The sequence below is a fragment of the Dendronephthya gigantea genome, unplaced genomic scaffold (assembly GCF_004324835.1).
Source record: "Dendronephthya gigantea isolate DGI-Jeju-01 unplaced genomic scaffold, DenGig_1.0 000014F, whole genome shotgun sequence".
NCBI lineage: Eukaryota > Metazoa > Cnidaria > Anthozoa > Malacalcyonacea > Nephtheidae > Dendronephthya > Dendronephthya gigantea.
In genome coordinates, this window is record NW_021163024.1 from 1677844 (window position 1) to 1698164 (window position 20321).

The 20321-nt window shown below is 36.6% G+C and overlaps 2 protein-coding genes across 3 annotated transcripts; one reads left to right on the forward strand and one right to left on the reverse strand.

Moving 5' to 3' along the window:
• The first annotated feature begins 532 nt into the window (after positions 1–532).
• Positions 533–7084, forward strand: LOC114519859. 2 transcript variants are annotated; one of them, XM_028540041.1, is made up of 8 exons: positions 533–685; positions 1892–1951; positions 2288–2757; positions 3536–3875; positions 4774–4877; positions 5456–5798; positions 6036–6338; positions 6587–7084. In XM_028540041.1, exons 3-8 carry the CDS (start codon positions 2365–2367, stop codon positions 6919–6921), a joined length of 1818 nt encoding a protein of 605 aa, XP_028395842.1. In that variant the 5' UTR covers positions 533–685; positions 1892–1951; positions 2288–2364; the 3' UTR covers positions 6922–7084. The 2 variants fall into 2 exon arrangements, with proteins under 2 accessions (XP_028395842.1, XP_028395843.1); XM_028540042.1 differs by lacking the exon at positions 1892–1951.
• A 7907-nt stretch (positions 7085–14991) lies between these two features.
• Positions 14992–17291, reverse strand: LOC114519735 (cytochrome P450 27C1-like). The gene has a single exon (XM_028539903.1). It carries the CDS (start codon positions 17289–17291, stop codon positions 16047–16049), a length of 1245 nt encoding a protein of 414 aa, XP_028395704.1. The 3' UTR covers positions 14992–16046.
• Positions 17292–20321: the final 3030 nt, after the last annotated feature.

Consider the following 20321-nt stretch of genomic DNA (forward strand, 5'->3'; position numbering starts at 1 on the left):
TCGTTTCTGAGCGATTTATTTGTTTTCGTGAAAGTGAAAAATTTGTAAATTTTATCTAAAATGTTGAGGAAAAATGCTCGTGTCCCTCCGAAATCTTTGTTTGGGCTACTGTGTCAGGATACAGGAAGGCCAAGCCAGACACAGGGTTGATCCAGACAAATTCCTCTTGTCTTTCAAAAATCAATAAAATCTCCAAATTAATCAATTTTGGCCAGAATAGTAAAAGGACCCCTAAATAATTTAGCAAAAATTGACCATTTTCCGAAATTTTCTAAAATGCGTTACATGCTGGAAATGGCTTAAATGTTTAACTTGACTTCCACTTAAAATTTTAAAATGTGTGACATACTATATTCTATTTATATACTATAAACTATATACCAAAAGCTTTTTAAAAAATTGCTTTAAATTTGAAAAAGGACGTATATAATAGTGTTTTTCAAAAACTTGGACGTATAGGCTAGTGTGTACTATTGTTTATAATCGAATCACGTTGAAAAATTTTAAAAGAAGTATACGTATTTTCATGGAAGCATTATATGATTTTCGATGAATTCAGAATCCTTAATGTTCATCTACAATGGCTGAATATTACTAGTATTTTGCGACCTTTTCAGGTCACTGAAATCCAATTTGCAACTCTGGTTGATTCATTGTGAGTATTTCTTCATGTGGTTGATGCATTGTGAGTATAATTTCCATCTCATTCACTAGAATTGCTATCCTAGTAGTAGAATTTGTGTACTTTCGATATTATCATTTTGAGATTTGAGAACACTGTCGGGCCGTCGGCCAATAATACGAAGAAACGCGGTAGTTGAATTCAGATTCTTCGTCTTACTATTAAATACTGTTTGATGGTGGGACATTTACTGTACAGGCGAAATTAAGACTGAGCGACATCATCGAGATGTCGACGCTAAGCTCATGCACTCGGCTGTCTGACTGCTTTATGTTTGTTAGACTATGGGCGAGTAAGAAGCGAAGACAAGCGAAGCCGAGTTCATTCGCTTGAGACAGAACTTTTATGAACCCGATTTTTCAATCCGATTGTACCAGTGTTAAACCTGCGAGTAAAATTACACTTTTAAGAGTTTAACAGACGAGTTTCTAAAAGTATAGATAATGTAACGATATTATTGAAGTCGATCGAGGTCACACGCTGCCTAGATTTGAATTTATCAGTCTGTATCTTATCATATTACATTTCAGATAGTAAAATTAGCTACACTGCAATCTCTTTCTAATTCAAATTACTCGATCGATATAATTGCCCCGTCATAAGGCCGGTCATTATCTTTTGATTTTTCACCTTGTGCATTCAAAACCAAGTGCAGAACAAACAAATCAGCGGTAGTCTGGCAATGTCTGTGGCAGATGAGGTCCGGCACAGTTCGACGCTTTGTTTACGTTTTGAATCACTATATATATAATTATATATAATTAAATTATATCCTAAAATATCATTGAACAAGATTATCAAGAATATTTAGGGCTAAAGCACTGTGAGAGCGTTATTCGGGTTTTACGTGCACATATGCACGCATTTCAGAAACAAAGAACAAGAAGTGTAGTATTGAACTTCGAGTTCCTTGTTTATGAACTAGCCATCATGCATGTGAAACCCAATAACGCACGAACAAAGAGCACTTTAATGCTTTTAATATTCATTTTGAGTACACACAAAGACTTATAAATATTAAATAAAAAATAAATAACACTTGCTTAACTGTAAATATAGAGACACCCGTGCAGTTGCTTGTTTCGTATTTTAGGTGTGGATTCATCTATAATTTTCTCAATAATTTTCTCAATTTCTTCGTCGCTAAGCTCGCCAATTTTTTTGCTTCCGTATTAATTGCCGCCATTTTTACAATGCAATAAATTTTAGGCTGTGGCGTACGTTTTGCTATAAAATTCACTTACGTGGTACAAATTGACCAATCAGAACGTAAGTTTACAAAAAGTGAATATTGAATAATTTTAGTTCAATATATAGTTGTAAATAAATGTGAGCTTGCATTAAGTTTATGTTTTTAGGTAATTAAGAAACATGCTATATTTCAGCAATTTAAAATCACGAAGCTTATCCATTGGCTAAGGAAACTAGTGTATTTTATGCATCCCTTAGATTTTTTTATAATATGTTTAATTTACCCACAAAAATAGACGTGGTTACATGTATGTGAAAGCCAAATCTGAACTAGGCACGGAAGAGCTATAACAGTATATAAACAATTTGCTTGAAGCTAGATACATATTAAGCGGTTCTATGTATTCTTTATAGCTCTATAGATTCCATGCTCGAGAATTGCAGATACATTGCTTGGGCTGTCTAGGAATTTTCTGCGTAGCTATCTAATCATGGAGCAGCGTGTACGTGTGGCTGAAGTCCAAACAGTGCGCTCTAAATTGTTCAGGGTCGTTATTGCTGTAGCTGACATTTTTAGAGGAAAGGAGCGAACGCAGGACCTGTCGGCTGATTTCTGTAGCCATTTGGAGTTTTTTGACTATGTCGGATTCTTTAAAAAGTCTTGTTTTTCCGAGGTGAAAGTTATCAAAGATATGCAAGATAGAAAAGTACGTCTGAAAGGTCATGGTGATAAATTTTTTTCTGCCTGCAACAAGTGTAAGGGTGTGGAAAGGACATTACGGCAGAATGAACACGTGCTTAATGATGAAAGAAAGTGGAATATTGTAGTAAAGAATGAAGAATTTGTAAGAGGCATTATGAACAAGTCGAAGATAATGGCAAAGGTTTGCATTTACTGACCGCTATTAATATAATTAGAGCCTTAAGCATGTAGAACGAAAACACCACAATGACGCGGCTAAAACACTCTTGAAGGAGTATGCATAAATCGATTATGATTTTTGGCACTTCACTCGATGCAAGTAAATTCTAGAGGTTTTAAAGGGTCTTAATTTCGTGTGGAATTATACACACTTCAAATTCAAGCCAGGAACAGTTGATGGAAAAATGAGTCGACTATATACCTATACTACCTATAGTTGATTTTTCCATCAACTGTTCCTGGCTTAAATTTGAAGTGTGTATAATTCCACTCGAAATTAAGACCCTTTAAACCTCTATGAATAGTATGAATTTAATACGACGTTGAAAACATTGAGTTTATATTTGGAAACCGTTCTGTGGAACCCAATTTGAAGGAGCGCTTGCTGCGTCTTGTCGAAAAGCAATTAAGGTTGTACACAAGACATGAAAATATATAGATTTGAGCCCCTTTTAGACTAAAGTCAATTTTTGGCACGGCACGGCTAAAATGCTACCCGTATCCAATTTTATTAGTGTCCAGGTTAGCAACTCAAAGGCCGTGTACGGATGGAATTAGCACGCGTACCAATTTTAGCCTTGCCGTGGAACCTTTGCATTTTTGACCACGTGAGAAATGTTAGATATAATTTCACATCATGACATTTTATCAACGTTGCTCTTGAAACTTGATCTAGAACCCATGCAAGGAAACTTTCTTACCAATTTTGTAACTGATTACGTATTGACTATTTGCACCAGGTAGATCCTGATGAATCAGGAAAGTCCGTCAATATAATGGCCACAGATGGTGTGCACTGGAAGAGAGCGGAAAAAGCTCTAACGGAATCTATTGTTGTGAAAGAAGTCAAAATACCGAAAAATGCGGATATTGATTTTGATGGTGAAGACTTTGAAGACTTTCGATCAGAGCTGGAGAATAATAGGATTGTAGTGTTAGATCATAAACGATCGTGGATGGGTATTTTGAAACTTATTGGCGCAAAAGAGGACGTAAGGAAAGCAACAATTTTAACCAAACAGTTTCTTGCATCAAAACAAAGAAATGATCTATGGCATGTTAATAACAATGATTTTTCAAGTAAGTTGACTTTTTTTTCATTTTATACATAGTTGCTATAAGAAAGCATTCGTAGCTATCAACACTTATAAGTAGAATATTTTTTATTGACTTGGCGTGTTTGACATATAAACTGTGCCACTTCCTCCTCCGTCTGCGAAGGAGGTAGACAGTGCCATAGAAACTTCTCATGCTAACGATATGTAGGCCTAAATTAGTTCGGTTGCATGCACGCAGAATGCGAAGAACATAATTCAAATGAACAGTTTATTCCACTGCATCGGTTTCTCGGTGAAACTCTGCAACTAATCGGAAAACATGAAGACAGCTAAAAAGGCGAGGTTGCTCGCGGTTAAAAAAAACTATTGTGCTTCCCCCCAAGAAGATTGTTGCTATCAACTTGAAGCAACATATGACAACTGCTGCAACTTAATCATGTAGCCACAGCGGTGTATTCGTTGCAACCCCGGCAGCGAAACGAAGTTTAGATGGGTGCTCGCCCAGGTACCTCAAGGCCCTGTTACACGGTGCAATTTTTCTTGCAACTCGCAATGCAATTCTACTTTTGAAAGATGTAAATTTGGCAACTACGGAACTTTTGTGATTATTACACGCCATTGGCGTTTCTTACACTTACATTTTGAAGACGCTTCACTAATTTCCATCTCTTTAAAGTAGAATCGCATTGCAAGTTGCAAGAAAAATTGCACCGTGTAACGTACAGGGCGGCCTTCAGTTTAACATTACCAATATAAGTTAGTTTATGATGATATTCAACGTACTGGGTCTGAGTGCTCATGATCACGGTCGTCTGCATGAGAGGGGCCACTACGTACTGCACATTTCACATTCACATTAATTTCTTGTTTTGTTCTGGAAATCAAGTCGCAAACACCGAGACACATTTTTGTTTTAATAGCAAGGAAGGAACAACCATTAGAAGATGATCGAATGTGGGAATTTGTGGCAAATAACGAAAAATACGTGGAGGAAATAATGACATCGCGGGAAATAACTGCAAAGGTTCGTCGTGAATAATTTACCGGCCGTATTTCTTTTGATATTTTTCTGGATGCCCATCAGACATCAATATGAGAATTTTAACGATAAAGTCAACATGCAATTATTAAGGCCAAACCGGCAGCGTTGCAACAAAAGCAACTCTAATTCTCCGGAGATGGAGGTTATACTTAGCTACATTATCGAATTGGTTTAAAATTTAGGAAGCAGTAGGATTTGGTTGGCTTGGCATAATGAAATATTTTTAATTTTTATGAAATAAAGTAAGGTCATTTTTCAACATTAAGATAATGCCTAATTTAGCTATTTGCGAAAACTTTTTCTGATGAGTTTACTTGATGTTTTCCCCGCCTCCAGTGTCATGTATTTATCTGCGTTTAATCATATTTCTGCTTGATCATGTCAACAATCTAGATGAACCTTTCTTTTATAATATATTTTATTTGATTGATTTAAACCATCGACTTAATTCAGTATTTTTCTTAATTCCATGCACGCTAACCACCGAGTTTTCTCAAGAATATTAAATAACGGCAACCCACTCTCTGTTTACACAATTTCGTTACACTTATAAAATCTAGGTTGAACTTCATGGATCAGGAAAGTCGGTATTTATAACAGCTAAGGACGACGTGCATTGGCTTAGAGCTCAGAAAGCTCTCGCGGAATCGATCATCATTGAGCGCGTACTAATACCACAGGATGCTGGCATTGATATTGACAGTGAAGACTTTCAGACGTTCAGGTCAAATCAGGAGAATGACCAGATCATAAAGATATATTTCGTCACATTAGATGATTCCAGTCAGGTCATAGACATAATCGGGGCAAATGAGAGTGTTACGACAGCAAAATTCGCTGCAAAGAAGTTCATTGCATCAAAAGAAAGAAATGAACAGGATCGATCTGCCGGCATTTCCACAAGTGAGTAAATATCATGTACACAAATTATGAAAATTTTTTTGAAAACTGTATTTCCCGATTAGAATGTGTCTTTTTCATGTAGCGGAGAAAATAAATCATGATAACTTTTGTATCAAATTTCAAGAAATGGTGTTGTTCCATTCTCGCTGTATTAAAAAAACGATTTTCTTAAGCTTAAAACCTGTATCATAATTTGTATTTTTAAAAATCCTTTTCATCTATTCTTTTTTCATCAAGTTGATCTGCCATTGACGTGGGATGAACAAGCCAAGGGGAAGGTGGCTCAACTTGTAGACGTACTACCATCATCAAACGAATACCAAGAAATATTTCAGTTGTTCAATGATAGTATTGAAGGCGGGTATTCGGTGACAAAAATTGAAAGAATTCAAAATCCTGCTCTTTATAGAGCTTACATGGTGAAAAAACAATCAATGATGGGAGGAGAAAACGAGAAGAGGTTATTTCATGGCACAGATGTGAAAAATGTCGAGGCTATAAATGTTAATAATTTCAGTAGAAGTTATTCAGGGATAAATGGTAAGTTCCAAGAATTATGTAATATGTCATTGCCGCCCTCGTCATGATTTTTTGAAAATAAAAATAAAAAGGTCTTCATATGGAAACTGAAATTTCACATATAATTTTGATAGGAAAGTATCAGATTATGGGTGGTGTGAAAATTACTTACGCCATGCAGGCAATCAGGGTGTTTTAAATACTTTGAAATCCAGATTCATTGACAAATTATCTTGAATTTCATTCTCCAAAGTAATTCTTCATTTTAGGTCACACGTATGGTAACGGCGTGTACTTTGCAAGAGATTCTGCATACTCGTTGCGATTTTGCGACAGTTCTGATAGTCAGGATGCTCAAATGTATATCGTCAAAGTTTTGGTTGGAAAATACAGCCTCGGAAAGAAAGATATGAACGCACCACCCTCGAGGAACGATCCCCACAACCCTGGCTTGAATTTTGACTCACTTGTGAATGACACGACAGATCCGACAATTTTCGTCATATTTCAGGACCACCAGTGTTATCCTGAATACCTTATTTCATTTAAAAAACGAACAAGAACTTGGAGTCTCAAAAATCTTTTTAGGAAGAACAAAAATTGAAAATATGCTGGCAAGCTTCTAAATTTTAACATAGGCTCTTTTCTGAATGATTGAATTTTTTGCCTTTGATCTGCTATTTAAATATTGCGCGTTAGAAATTAATGAATCATTCTGTATATATGATTAACACGAGAAATAAAAACGTCTTTTTAGGTGCTGTGATAGTTGTGGCCTATCTAGGATGGATTGGTTTTTTGATTTTGTTCAAGGGCATCGAGGTCACGCACTTGTAATACCATTAAGCATTTCCTATTGCGGCAATATATAACTACCTTACTTTAGAGTATCAAATGTGGTGGTATAACAACTGCCTAAATTAGACAAAACACTTCTCGACGTTTCGACCTGAGGGCCTTCGTCAGGAGAGTAGGCCTGGGTAAAACTTGCGTCATCGACATGTCGCCATGACAAATATCCATTGATCCAACTTCAGGAAAGACACAGCCTAAAGAGAAAGAAGGCACTCGGTTTTTAGTGGAAAGTTTGAGAAACTTTGCAGTATTGTGATGAGTGGCGAAAATTCAAACGAGTAAGTCAGTCAGTCAGTCAGTCATAGTGTAAACTTTACGGGGGGTAGATTGATTTATGCGTATAGTAACTTTTTGTATATGATCAGTAATTTAAAGTTTTTAAATCAGTTTAACTTGCTTTATTTATTAATTCTCTACATCCCTTTTGCTAAGTTCACCAAAATATTAAGGAATTTTGACCGTTACTGTAAATTTTGAGGCATTGCTTTTCCGCGTTTTGGGTGTTATTTCAAAGGGATTTGCGCAGAATTGCCCCCCGGAACACCCGATTTTTCTTATACGTCGCAACTGCGCATGTGCTGTAGAGCCTTGAGCATTTATATTCACGATATAAAACTAGGGATCCAAGGATAGTGCAAAGTTTTCATGCCCTGTAATACCTAAGCAACCAGACGTTTTCCCGACATAAACATTTTGACTTATGCCAGTAAAAACATAATGAACTAGGTTAAACATTAATCAAAAGGAAATTACTCAAAGTACTCAAGTTACGTTAGTCGCGGATACTGTCACTTTTATATTATAATTTTAGTTGCCCATGTAAACCGGGCGCGATTTTCCCAATTTAGTCTCTTTTCTTCGTCAAACAACTGTGACTACATTCACTGCATATATATGATGGCAACAATTTATCCGTCATTTTATAAGTATAGCCGAAATTGTTGCGTAGTAAATACTGTAAATAAATCGCGGTGCATATTTATGTCTATGATGTGGATACTTCGACGCATAAATCGATGCAAAACAATATACTTATAATTAATACTGTATACCGCCGAAATCATTTGATTACTGCACAAAATGTCCGTTTTGTATAGTGTTATTTATGTACTGTATGCAGAATACCAGGTATCGACTTGCTATCGACATAATATATATTCGTGTAAGAGATCTATTAATACATAAACAACACAGCGTCGATTCTTCCTAACCTCTTAGCTCTATTTACGGAATAAACCTTCCACATTATATTTGTGTTGAATTGAATGCTCGTAATTCATAACATAAGATGATAAATTGCGTAGATTCTAAAAGAATTGCTCGATTTTTATGCCCGGAATGTTTTGAAGCAATGCTCGTCGCTCCTCGTTTCTTTATATCGTGAATATAAATGTTCAAGCTCTAAGGCACATGCGCAGTTGCGACGTATAAGAAAAAATCGGGTGTTTTGGGGGGCAATCCTGCGCAAATCCCTTTGAAACAAAACTAAAACCGCGGAAAAGCTATGCCTCAAAATTTACAGTAACGGTCAAAATTCCTTAATATTTTGGTGAAAAAGGGATGTAGAGCATTAATAAATAAAGCAAGTTAAATGGGGTTATGCAATAACCAAGGTTAACAACGAGGAAACCGGTCAGTGACGTCAGGTAACCACGTGACCGAATGGGAGGGGCGAGTGGAGGCAAGGTGCGGAGCAGAGCCCGCAGAGGGCATTAACAACCCGTCGGCGAACGAGCGATAACGTCGACAACAGCAGCTTGTGGTAAAGTGCTATTAGTAAATTTCTTTCTTTCTTCTTTGGTTTACTCCCTTCATTTGCCTGTCTTTTCCACCAACAAAGTTGGTGTGAAGGGTTAGCTCTCGGCGGGGGGAGGGGGTGCGTGCTCAGCTTAAGATACCGTAGGGATCTCAACCTGGCTTCAAGTAACAGCACTCGTTCCAAGCCACCCCTCCCGCGAGCGACGAGCTAACACCTAACCATCCAATCGGGTAAGTAAGATGGACGAAGGTGTTAAACTGATTTAAAAACTTTAAATTACTGATCATATACAAAAAGTTACTATACGCATAAATCAGCCTACCCCCCGTAAAGTTTACACTATGACTGTCTGACTGACTTACTGACTCGTTTGAATTTTCGCCGCTCATCACAATACTGCAAAGTTTTTCAAACTTTGCACTAAAAACGAGGAGCGATGAGCATTGCTTCAAAACATTACCGGCGTAAAAATCGAGCACATCTTTGAGAATCTACACAATTTATCATCTTATGTTATGAATTACGAGCATTCAATTCAACACAAATATAATTTGGAAGGTTTATTCCGTAAATAGAGCGAAGATGTTAGGAAGAATCGACGCTGTGTTGTTTATGTATTAATAGATAGCTTACACGAATATATATTATGTCGATAGCAAGTCGATACCTGGTATTCTGCATACAGTTCATAAATAACACTATACAAAACGGACATTTTGTGCAGTAATCAAATCATTTCGGCGGTATACAGTATTGATTATAAGTATATTGTTTTGCATCGATTTATGCGTCGAAGTATCCACATCATAGACATAAATATGCACCGCGATTTATTTACATTATTTACTACGCAACTATTTCGGCTATACTTATAAAATGACGGATAAATTGTTGCCATCAAATAAATGCAGTGAATGTGGTCACAGTTGTTTGACGAAGAAAAGAGACTAAATCGCGCCCGGTTTACATGGGCAACTAAAATTATAATTTAAAAGTGACAGTATCCGCGACTAGCGTAACTTGAGTTCTTTGAGTAATTTCCTTTTGATTAATGTTTAACCTAGTTCATTATATTTTTACTGGCTAAGTCAATATGTTTATGTTGGGAAAACGTCTGGTTGCTTAGGTATTACAGGAATATATACAGAGCATGAAAACTTTGCACTATCCTTGGATCCCTAATTTTCGTTTGGAAGCGTATGTATATGTTATTTACCAGGTCTCGATAGGAAAATATTTTCCTGGCCTGGGGTGCCGAAAACAATTTTGCGACCGAGGGGAAATATTTTTCTATCGGGAACGACCAATAGGGTAAACCAGACACAGTACTAAAATGCGGTGCCCGCAATGCTTGCCTAGAAATAAAACGTCCGCTCATTTCTAACGACATCACCAACTTACATTCTCCTGTCGGCCGCAGCCTGGTTGGTTGGTACATTAAGGTCAAAATTGCGCCGTTTTAAAATCTTCAGAAATAAAATATTTAGGCTAAAAATACTATCTAAAAATACTATCAAAATGAAGAAAAACGTGAGACGAATAAACTGGTGTAGAGCCGGAAACTAGAAAAGCAACGATACAGAAGTCAAGGATTAAGCGTACTGCGTTTTTAATTTGTTTAATAATTTTGAGCGATTTGTCATAAAGTTCGCTTATTGAAACTATACTTTAAAACCTTTGGAATAGAATATATTTGGCGAGATATACTATTGCTTGAGTCAGGATTCAAGCCAGGACTCGAGCCAGGACTCGAGCCAGGACTCGAGTCAAGGACTCGAGTCAAGGACTCGAGTCAAGGACTCGAGTCAAGGACTCGAGTCAAGGACTCGAGTCAATTAACGTTTCTCACGCAATGCGACCAATCCGCCATATTTGGATGACATATAGTTGATTTTATAATAAATCATTTTATGAAATAAAAATTAGGGGTAACATAACTCGTAACCAACAGGTAATTGCTGTCCAAAATATCGGATGCAAATCGTTAATTTTCATTTCTGACCATAACATGGAGAATAAAAACACATTGTGCTTCTATTATCCATTGTTTTAACTTTCAAATCTTTACGATTTAATGGTGCATGCACCGTAATGGTAAAAGAATTAGCCTTTCTAACGCTATGCGACCAATACAATGTTGCTGACTAACTAGAAGTTTTGCAAAGTTCTGTTTTTGAATTCATTTAGCGATTTAAAAATTGTGGACTCAAAAAATGGTATCATAAATAATCACATTTAACGAATTCGGAAAAATTCTAGTCTACTTAAAACCTGCCGCACACGAGAGCAACTAGCCGAGCTAATAATCACTCGTGGCTGTTGGCGTAAGCAAATTTTTCTCTTGTGCGGACAAATTTTAAGCGCTTTTGTTCATTCGTGGCACTTTATTCTGGAACGAATGAACAAAAGCGCTTAAAATTTGTCCGCACACGGGAAGAACCATTAAACTGGGAAGAACCCGCTTACGCCAACAGGCACGCGGGAAAGACGGCAATAGAAGTTTCCATCAGCAAGACGTAGATGAGTCATTAAATCGGAGCTTGTCGGCTCGAGTCCTTGGCTCGAGTCCTGACTCGAGTCCTGGCTCGAGTCCTGACTTGAGTCCTGACTTGAATCCTGCCTCGATATTTAGGTACCCTCATATTTGGCTCAAAGTACCATAAAATAAATCGTAATTTAAGACCGATCCACTTATTTAAGGACGAAAATTAAAAGAGAAAACCAACGATATGAAAGATATCAAAGACCAAACTTACTATTACTAGTAAAGTATAGCATAGTAATTTTGAGCGATTTGTCAACAATTCAATTTCGTTTGTCTTTCAAACGTCATAAATCGCTGCGAATACTCTTGTTTAGTAATATATTTAATACCTGTAAGTATAATTTCTTACGCTGAATCGAATGTTGGTATTTTTGTCCTTCTTGGGTGCATAAAAGCAGAGATACACGCAATTATCAGAGTTTGAGATTGAAATTGAAAAAAGAACGTTCCTTAAAAGAAGGAATTTGGCAAACGTACAACAAGATTGATAGTAATAATTAGGAAAAAATTCCAAGCATTCCAAGCATGTGCAAGGAATTTTTACTAAGCGATTAAGGAAACGTATTGATGCGAACAAACAAACTCACAGGCAGAATATAATGCGGTGCCAAACTTGGCGCGGGCACCGCAATAAAGCATTATATTATGCGGCGTTCGGTCGCATTATAATTGTGTAGTCAAACTCAGCCGAATGGTGACAGAAACATAATTCCATAAACAATCAAAACCTCGCGCGTTCGTTCAATTTACCAAACTCGCTTCAATTTATCGTGATAATCTTTTGGTCCAGTCATTTTGAAATAAAAAAGTCAAAAGTTTGCGAATAAATCTTTAGAAAAGCAAAATAAATTCGCTTTCGTGATTTCGGAACGTATTTCACCTGCCGCTGATTTGTAAAATAATAAACCACTTGAACACTTATATACAATATCCACTTGAACTTTAGAATTCGTGCTTAAAATTAAGAACGTTTGTCTTTTTTATACAGTGTGGTTAGTTGCTAGTTAGTTATAGTTTACTCCAGTACTTGTAAGTTGTAGGTATAAGTTTATAGAATATAGTAAATAAATATTTTTTCAATAGCCTTCCACCGTCATGAGTTAACAATAAGTTTTCACTTATTACAAACAATTCATGCTGTCCTTTTGTTGATAGTCGTGCATGCTTGACCGTCTTTCATGTTCAGAAGTGTACAAGGCATGTGTGGATACACAACGGTCGACGAAAATTTTAAACACTTAAAAATAATCATGGTTGATCAAAAGACTTCGGTTGTAACAAAGGTGTCTGAAATATACTAAACTTAACAAACTAACTCGAGGTTATTTTACGAGGTAAAATATTTAAAAATAGATCGCATGGAGGAACTATATTGAGATATAAAAGAATTATTTGTTCCGCCTTCCAGGTCTAGGTGGGATAATTTTGATGTGGCTATTGAATGTAACGCAGAACGTATATCCGAAGTGACATCCGGCGTTGTTAGGTAATGATGACAGTTCATCAGATTCAGTGAATCGGCCAATATTTATAATCATAACACTTTTATAATTAATGAATTTATATTTAAAAAATCAGAGATTTTCAGAAATTATGCCCACCTCTGCTTACCTACACATATAACGTACTTTTTAGTGCAACGTCAGTTTCGTCGAAAAAATTTTGCAGCATTGTGATGAGTGGCGAAAATTCACAATATACACAATTGAATAGCCAGTGTTGGTATCTGCTTATTGAATATAAAAGTGCTATGCTGTAAGCTGTGAATGTAAACAATTGGCTCTCAATTTTATATTCCTTTGGTGATTATATTTGGTTTTATTTAATCTGGTTAAGCACATGTTGCACAAATATTTTGCACATACATGCAGGTCCCAGTTTGTCTACAAGAAGCATGCTGCATCCCACATGCCATCATTTGTCTACAGTGACCCTTAATGTTAATTAACTCCAGACTTGTCCTGATAGGTCTCTCAGGGAGGAGTTTGCCATCGCATGACCATTGACATATCCATTACTTTTTATTGCAGGCTTTCTTTGAATAACAGTGGAAACAACACAATATTGCAAAACTACTATTTCCATTGATATAATATATATGATATAACATGATATGATATTTTAACAATAAAGTCACATTATAATTTTATATCACCTATATTTACAGCTGTATAATTTTGAAATGAATAAAGAGGGTGGTTAAACTATATCAAATCAGTTTGTTTTGTTTGTGTTGTTTCCTGAAATGAATTATTTAAATATTTATTATTGTTGTGATAAACTGATTAGTCAAGCTACAACACAGAGCAATAACTATATATCCACTCTCTGCAACCCAAATGCGAGTTTACTGGTATCTGAAACTATTGCTCATATTTTCCATGATGTGTTTGAGACGCAGGAATTAAAACGTTTTACATTTGAGATTTTTATTTCATCACGAGGTTTATAAATCACTAAAATCAGTATATTTCAATATGTTCACATTAGTGTGTGGGTGTGTATGTAATGCCACTTACAACAGTTTCTCATTTCTGTGATTATCTCTTAGGCACTTGGAGTGTTACCAATACCACGAAATTGTAAATATAACTCTCTCCCTCGCATTAATTTGATCCAAAAAAAATCCATGGCAAATTATTTGATCCAAAAAAATTAAACGAACACTCGCCATTACGTTTCTTCAGTGAGGAATAATCTGAAAGGTGTATTTTGATTCCCGGTCCGTAGTCCGCGGTCCGTGTTCCGTGGTCCGTAGTCCGCAGTCCGCAGTCTGTGGTCCGTAGTCCGTGGTCCGTAGTCCGTAGTCCGTGGTCCGTGTTTTCCACCAAGCCTGTTGACTCTTACTGACGTTTGAATTTTCGCCACTCATCACAATGCTGCAAAGTTTTTTTTCGACGAAGCCGATTTTGCACTAAAAACTACGTTATATGTGTAGGTAAGCAGAGGTGGGCATAATTTCTGAAAATCTCTGATTTTTTAAATATAAATTCATTAATTATAAAAGTGTTATGATTATAAATATTGGCCGATTCACTGAATCTGATGAACTGACATCATTACCTAACAACGCAGGATGTCACTTCGGATATACGTTCTGCGTTACATTCAATATCCACATCAAAATTATCCCACCTAGACCTGGAAGGCGGAACAAATGTTTAAAATTTTCGTCGACCGTTGTGTATCCACATATGCATTGTACAATTCTGAACATGAAAGACGGTCAAGCATGCACGACTATCAACAAAAGGACAACATGAATTGTTTATAATAAGTGAAAACTTTTTGTGTAACTCTAGACGGAGGAAGGCTATAGAAAAAATATTTATTTACTATATTCTATAAACTTATACCTACAACTTACAAATATTGGAGTAAACTACAACTAACTAGCTACTAACCACACTGTATAAAAAAGACAAACGTTCTTAATTTTAAGCACGAATTCTAAAGTTCAAGTGGATACTGTATATAAGTGTTCAAGTGGTTTATTATTTTACAAATCAGCGGCAGGTGAAATACGTTCCGAAATCACGAAAGCGAATTTATTTTGCTTTTCTAAAGATTTATTCGCAAAATTTTGACTTTTTTATTTCAAAATGACTGGACCAAAAGATTATCACGATAAATTGAAGCGAGTTTGGTAAATTGAACGAACGCGCGAGGTTTTGATTGTTTATGGAATTATGTTTCTGTCACCATTCGGCTGAGTTTGACTACACAATTATAATGCGACCGAACGCCGCATAATATAATGCTTTTTTTACCGTATTGGTCGTTCCCGATAGAAAAATATTTCCCCTCGGTCGCAAAATTGTTTTCGACACCCCAGGCCCAGGAAAATATTTTCCTATCGATATGTATGCGTGCAGCAGGTATTATATACTTTAAACAATTGAAATAAGATTTACATTTCATAATTCAAAGAGTATCGAAACGAGCTACACCACGATGAAGCAAGTATAAACTATAAACTGTAGAATTATAAACGCCATCGAAATAGCCAAACATCAACTTTAGATTGCAATGCAGATAAATAAACGACACAAGTGTAGCGAAGCCGCCGGAAATTAGATACAATCCGTATGTTAAAATGAATTAATATAGCTTGAGTCTCTGAGCTAAACTAACAAGAGGATATGTTATGTCAGGAAAGGGTTAAATTGGAACATACAAAGCTTCCGTGTACATAGCTTACATACATAGCAGTTTTTATAAGTGATAAGTGATGTGGTTATCCTGTACAAATATTGAAATCTAAAAAATGAATGGCAATTGCCCCACTTGTATACTAAATTTCTTAAAGATTTTGTTGAGGGCGCCAAGCCCAAGGTTAAAAAAAAACTATGCTAGACTACGATATACATAATTATAAGGTTGCAAAAGTGGGCATAATATGTGAATATCATTAATTTTTTAACTCACGGTCAGCGATTTTACGAGATCGGGCAATTCTACATGCAAATATACGTTATAAAAGTCTTATGATTAAATATTGGCCTCTAAATCTGATGAACATAAATGGTCATCATTGCTAAACAAAAATTATTACTGCGTTTTAAATATTTTACCTCAATAGAAATCTGAATAAAATTTCTCTGTCCGGTCTATTAAAGGCTCCCTTCAAGGTCGGATTCACCTCATTCTGTTTACTAGACAACTCTACTCTATATTTCATGAAAATCTTGCTCATTAACGTGTAGATATATGCCTCTGCTACTCGCCGTCCTAAACACATTCTCACTCCATGACCGAATGGCAATGAACTGAGGGGATCAAAACCTTTCACCCTTCCAGTTGATACATCACGAAGCCATCGTTCTGGCACAAACTGTTTTGCATCTTCGCCAAAATTGCGCTCATCAATCGACATTAAATGGTTCTGGAACATGATGCTTACACCTGCGGGTATGTGATAACCATGAAGCTCGATATCTTGGTTGAGTACGCGAGATAAAAATGGAGCGACTGGGTGCAGGCGTTGCGACTCTTTCAAAGCTGCTTTGATGTACGAGGGGGTCTTATTAACGGGTATTTCTTCTTCAGAATCAAAAAGTTTTAGTTCCTGATAAAGTTTCTCTTGTTTGTCTGGATTGCGAGAGAGTAAGTAAAGGAGCCACAAAGATGTCCAGCTGATGGTATCAACTCCAGCCGCCATTAAACCAGCAAGCAAGGCGAGAGTTTCTTCTGTCGATTTCCGTTTTTCAAACACATGATCAGCAACAGATGTTTTCTCACTCGCGTCTTCCTCACTCTTCGCCTCTCTTTTTTTGGACAATTTGATGTTAGACTCATACATTGTATTTATATTTCTCTTTGCTGCATAATATGCTGGTGTTGGTATATACTTGTAAAATGGACCCATATCAAGGATACGTCCAATGTTTTGCATCAATTGGCTAGCCGCGTCCAAAAACACGAGAGCATCTGCATCTGGTGGTTTCTCATAGAAGCCAAGACGTCGATTAAAAAGAAATGAATAGTTTGACCCAACGCTCCAATAAGACAGTTCCCTTTCAATGTTGTTTATTGTTCCATCTTGATCTCTAAGTTGGTGTAATCTCTCAACACAGTCGTTGGCCACCGCATTGATCATGGATATTCTTTCATTGATTTCTTTGGGTCGTAAAAACATCGGCGATAGCAATGATCGATCTGGATACCACTCGTTATAATCACATGATATAACCCCAGAAACATTTCTGCCAAAAACCTCCATAACTGGGTCTAAACCAGACCTCATTTGGAAATTTTCTTCGGTCTTTAAAACTTTAGCCAAGGAATCTACATCGTTAATGTTCACAATGTCCATATCCAAAACTTTCTCGCGATAAATTGGGCCGAACTTTTCAAAACGTTTCTTTACTTTATCAAAATGCGTTCCCTTGCTAAACGTATAACCCAGGATATTTGAAAAGGTTCCTTTAGGGCCAGGTATCGCAGAGAACGGCAGTGTTTTGGCGTTGTTTGATAGCGTAGACCTCTTAGAGAAACTACGTATCTTTGGCATGATGGAACCGCGCGTAAATAGCCGCTGTTGAATGTGAATGAGACTTGAAATTGAAGATAAAAATCTCATTGTTTTATCCGAATTCCGGACCAGTCAGGTGGTGTGACGAAAAGGTTAAAAAAACGGTGGAACTGCACCTCACTTGATAAACACTTGTCTACGATGTTTGTTTTGAAATTTCTCGCATGTATAGACCATTTCAGCTTGCGCATGCAAATTAACTCCATGCATGGAATAGCCAATAAAACTTAACCATTTTAGACCATGTGATTTGAAACGGGATAATTTGCATATAATCTGAAAGGTCTTTTTCCTATTTATATGGATGTACACAGACCCTTGGATACATGGATACTCGGGTGATTTTTTGACCATTTGAGTCTCTCACAGTTTAAAATAACCCAGTGAGCACAACGACGTCGATTCAACGTTGAATCGACGTCACCCAGCGACGTCGAAACGACGTCGAAAAAGGTTCGAAAACGCAAATCGAATCGACGTCGATTATTCGACGTCGAAACGACGTCGGGTAATTGACGTCGAATCGACGTCTGCAATTAATGAAATTTCAACGTCGAAACGACATCGAAAATGATTTGAAAACACAAATCGAATCGACGTTAGATTATTGCCTTTAAAACAACGTCCGTGCATAGGATTTTAGCTAGATTTTGAAATGCATATAAAAAACATAGACATACTTGCACTGACTCTATAGTTTAAACAAATTTATTCAATTTACATCATCTTGTTTAAATCTACAATATACTTGATTTGAAATTAAGAAATCAGATTCGAAAAATTGTCTGGCATTCCTTCATCTCAGATTATGTTTTCTTAAAATCTCGTCTCAAAATAGTGCGAGAAGAGTCTCGATCAGTATTGTAAAATAAAAAGTAAGTTTTTGGACACTATTGACCACTATGGAATTGGATATTATGTTCGAGTATGTTATCTTTCCCTTCATTCTGAACAATCTTTTCATCATCTTTATACACGCAGCAACAGGAGGGGCATTTACTTGTGATGACAATTTGCGATTTGCGATTTGGCCAACCTTAAAAGTTGAGATGATATTGTTTACTACATATGTGGTCCCTATGTGTGCGCTTACCCCATATATTTGTTATAGGTCTGTGCTAGGCCATTTGCTAGTTATTTACTAAGCTTAATGATGTAGCACGTTGACACTTCAGTTGAGAAAGGCAACCGGCAAAGGGAGCAGCATAATAAAAATCAGTTTATTCATCTAGCAAAGGGCTTATAATAGTACGCAATTTTCAAAAAATCAAAGCAAATAGCTAAATCGAATTGCGTTCAACACATAAAGAACACACGACTAACATACGGAACCATAAATTGGGTCTAAATTATCGAAACTAAGTAGCGGATTGAATTGGATTATAAATGCAATTAGTTCTGGCGTCAAATATGGCGATCTTATACTGTATATACAAAGTCATATTAGAATGAATAACCCGCGATCACACAACGTAGAAACATAAGTTAACAAAATCTAATGAGCAAGTATCGTTATTCGTTTAGCTGAACCATTTTTAAAAGAGAATCAAAGAGTTTGGGCAATGTTTTAAGCGTTTAAATTTCAAAATATAATCACGATGTCACGATCGCGTATTCATATCTCGCGATTCATGCCTTTGTCATGGCAATACACACTGTAAAACTGACTCTCACTAACCTTTACTGCTTTCTTGGATTTATGCGAAGATATCCAACGATTAAACTGAGAAAATCCTGTGAAAATATCCCGAAATATACAGCTACAATGTTTCATATTCCGTTCGCGACAACATGTTTCAATTTTCAAATGGACGCGCTCAATTCGACCTTCCCGAAATGCACTGCGCGCACTCTACCAACGATGCATGACCGATGTTGCTCCGGGGAGGCCCGAGGTATTCAATAATGGTTTTAAATAGTCTGTTACGTAGAAATTAATTTTCAACACTTCCTAAAATCGCAACATTCGTCCTAACTATCTATCAGGAATGATATTATTACCATTGCGAGTCTTTGCAAGCTGGTCCTGTAAAGTTTTTATATAACGTCGAAACAACGTTGAATAAACGTCGCAAAAACGACGTCGAGAATACGTTGATATATCGACGCTTTAACGACCTGACAAAAACACATCATTACACTGCATATATGATGTTCACAACACTTTCCCAATATTGTTGTGAATTCATATACAAATTAAATGCGGCAAACGCAGCAAACTCTAGTTTTACCTGACGTCGAAACAACGTTGAAACAACGTCAGTTTGCGACGTCGATATGACGTTGTGAAATCGACGTCGAAACGAAGTCGATATTGGGTTGATCGACGTCGCGACCAAAATTCAACCATAAATCAACGTCGAAACGACGTCGTGTGCTCACTGGGAAATTTATTTTGAACCATTATTAATTTTATGCTCGTATTATTGCATCAACTACATTGACTACCATGCCTGTTGTGATTGTAAGTATCACCAAAGAAATGATCCAACTGAGAAGATGTAATACAAAAGTTATACAGAATATGAGTGGCTACGCCACTGTTAGAACTCGTGAGGAAGGTCTTTTTTTCAGCAGTTTTTTTCCTTCTTACAAAAACTGTTTTTCTAGTTCACACGAGTGAAATAAGCCCGAGCATATATCAGGAAAGACAAACGGCAAAATAAAGAAATGCACTGAAACGTACGACATAAACGTCGACATTATGTATTGTTAGCAGATAAAAAGGTGTTGCAACAAATCACTCACGATCAGTGCTTTGAATAACGTGGCCGGATCTATGTTTCCACCCGTTCCGCGTGTTCTAAATCA

Bases quoted from the DNA above. Each gene is read 5' to 3' on its own strand.
- LOC114519859 (XM_028540041.1), top strand. From the start codon at position 2,365: ATGGAGCAGCGTGTACGTGTGGCTGAAGTCCAAACAGTGCGCTCTAAA. The intron at 3,876-4,773 runs GTAAGTTGACTT...TTGTTTTAATAG, and splicing joins TAATAACAATGATTTTTCAA to CAAGGAAGGAACAACCATTA. The intron at 5,799-6,035 runs GTGAGTAAATAT...TTTTTCATCAAG, and splicing joins ATCTGCCGGCATTTCCACAA to TTGATCTGCCATTGACGTGG.
- LOC114519735 (XM_028539903.1), bottom strand. From the start codon at position 17,291: ATGGACATTGTGAACATTAACGATGTAGATTCCTTGGCTAAAGTTTTA.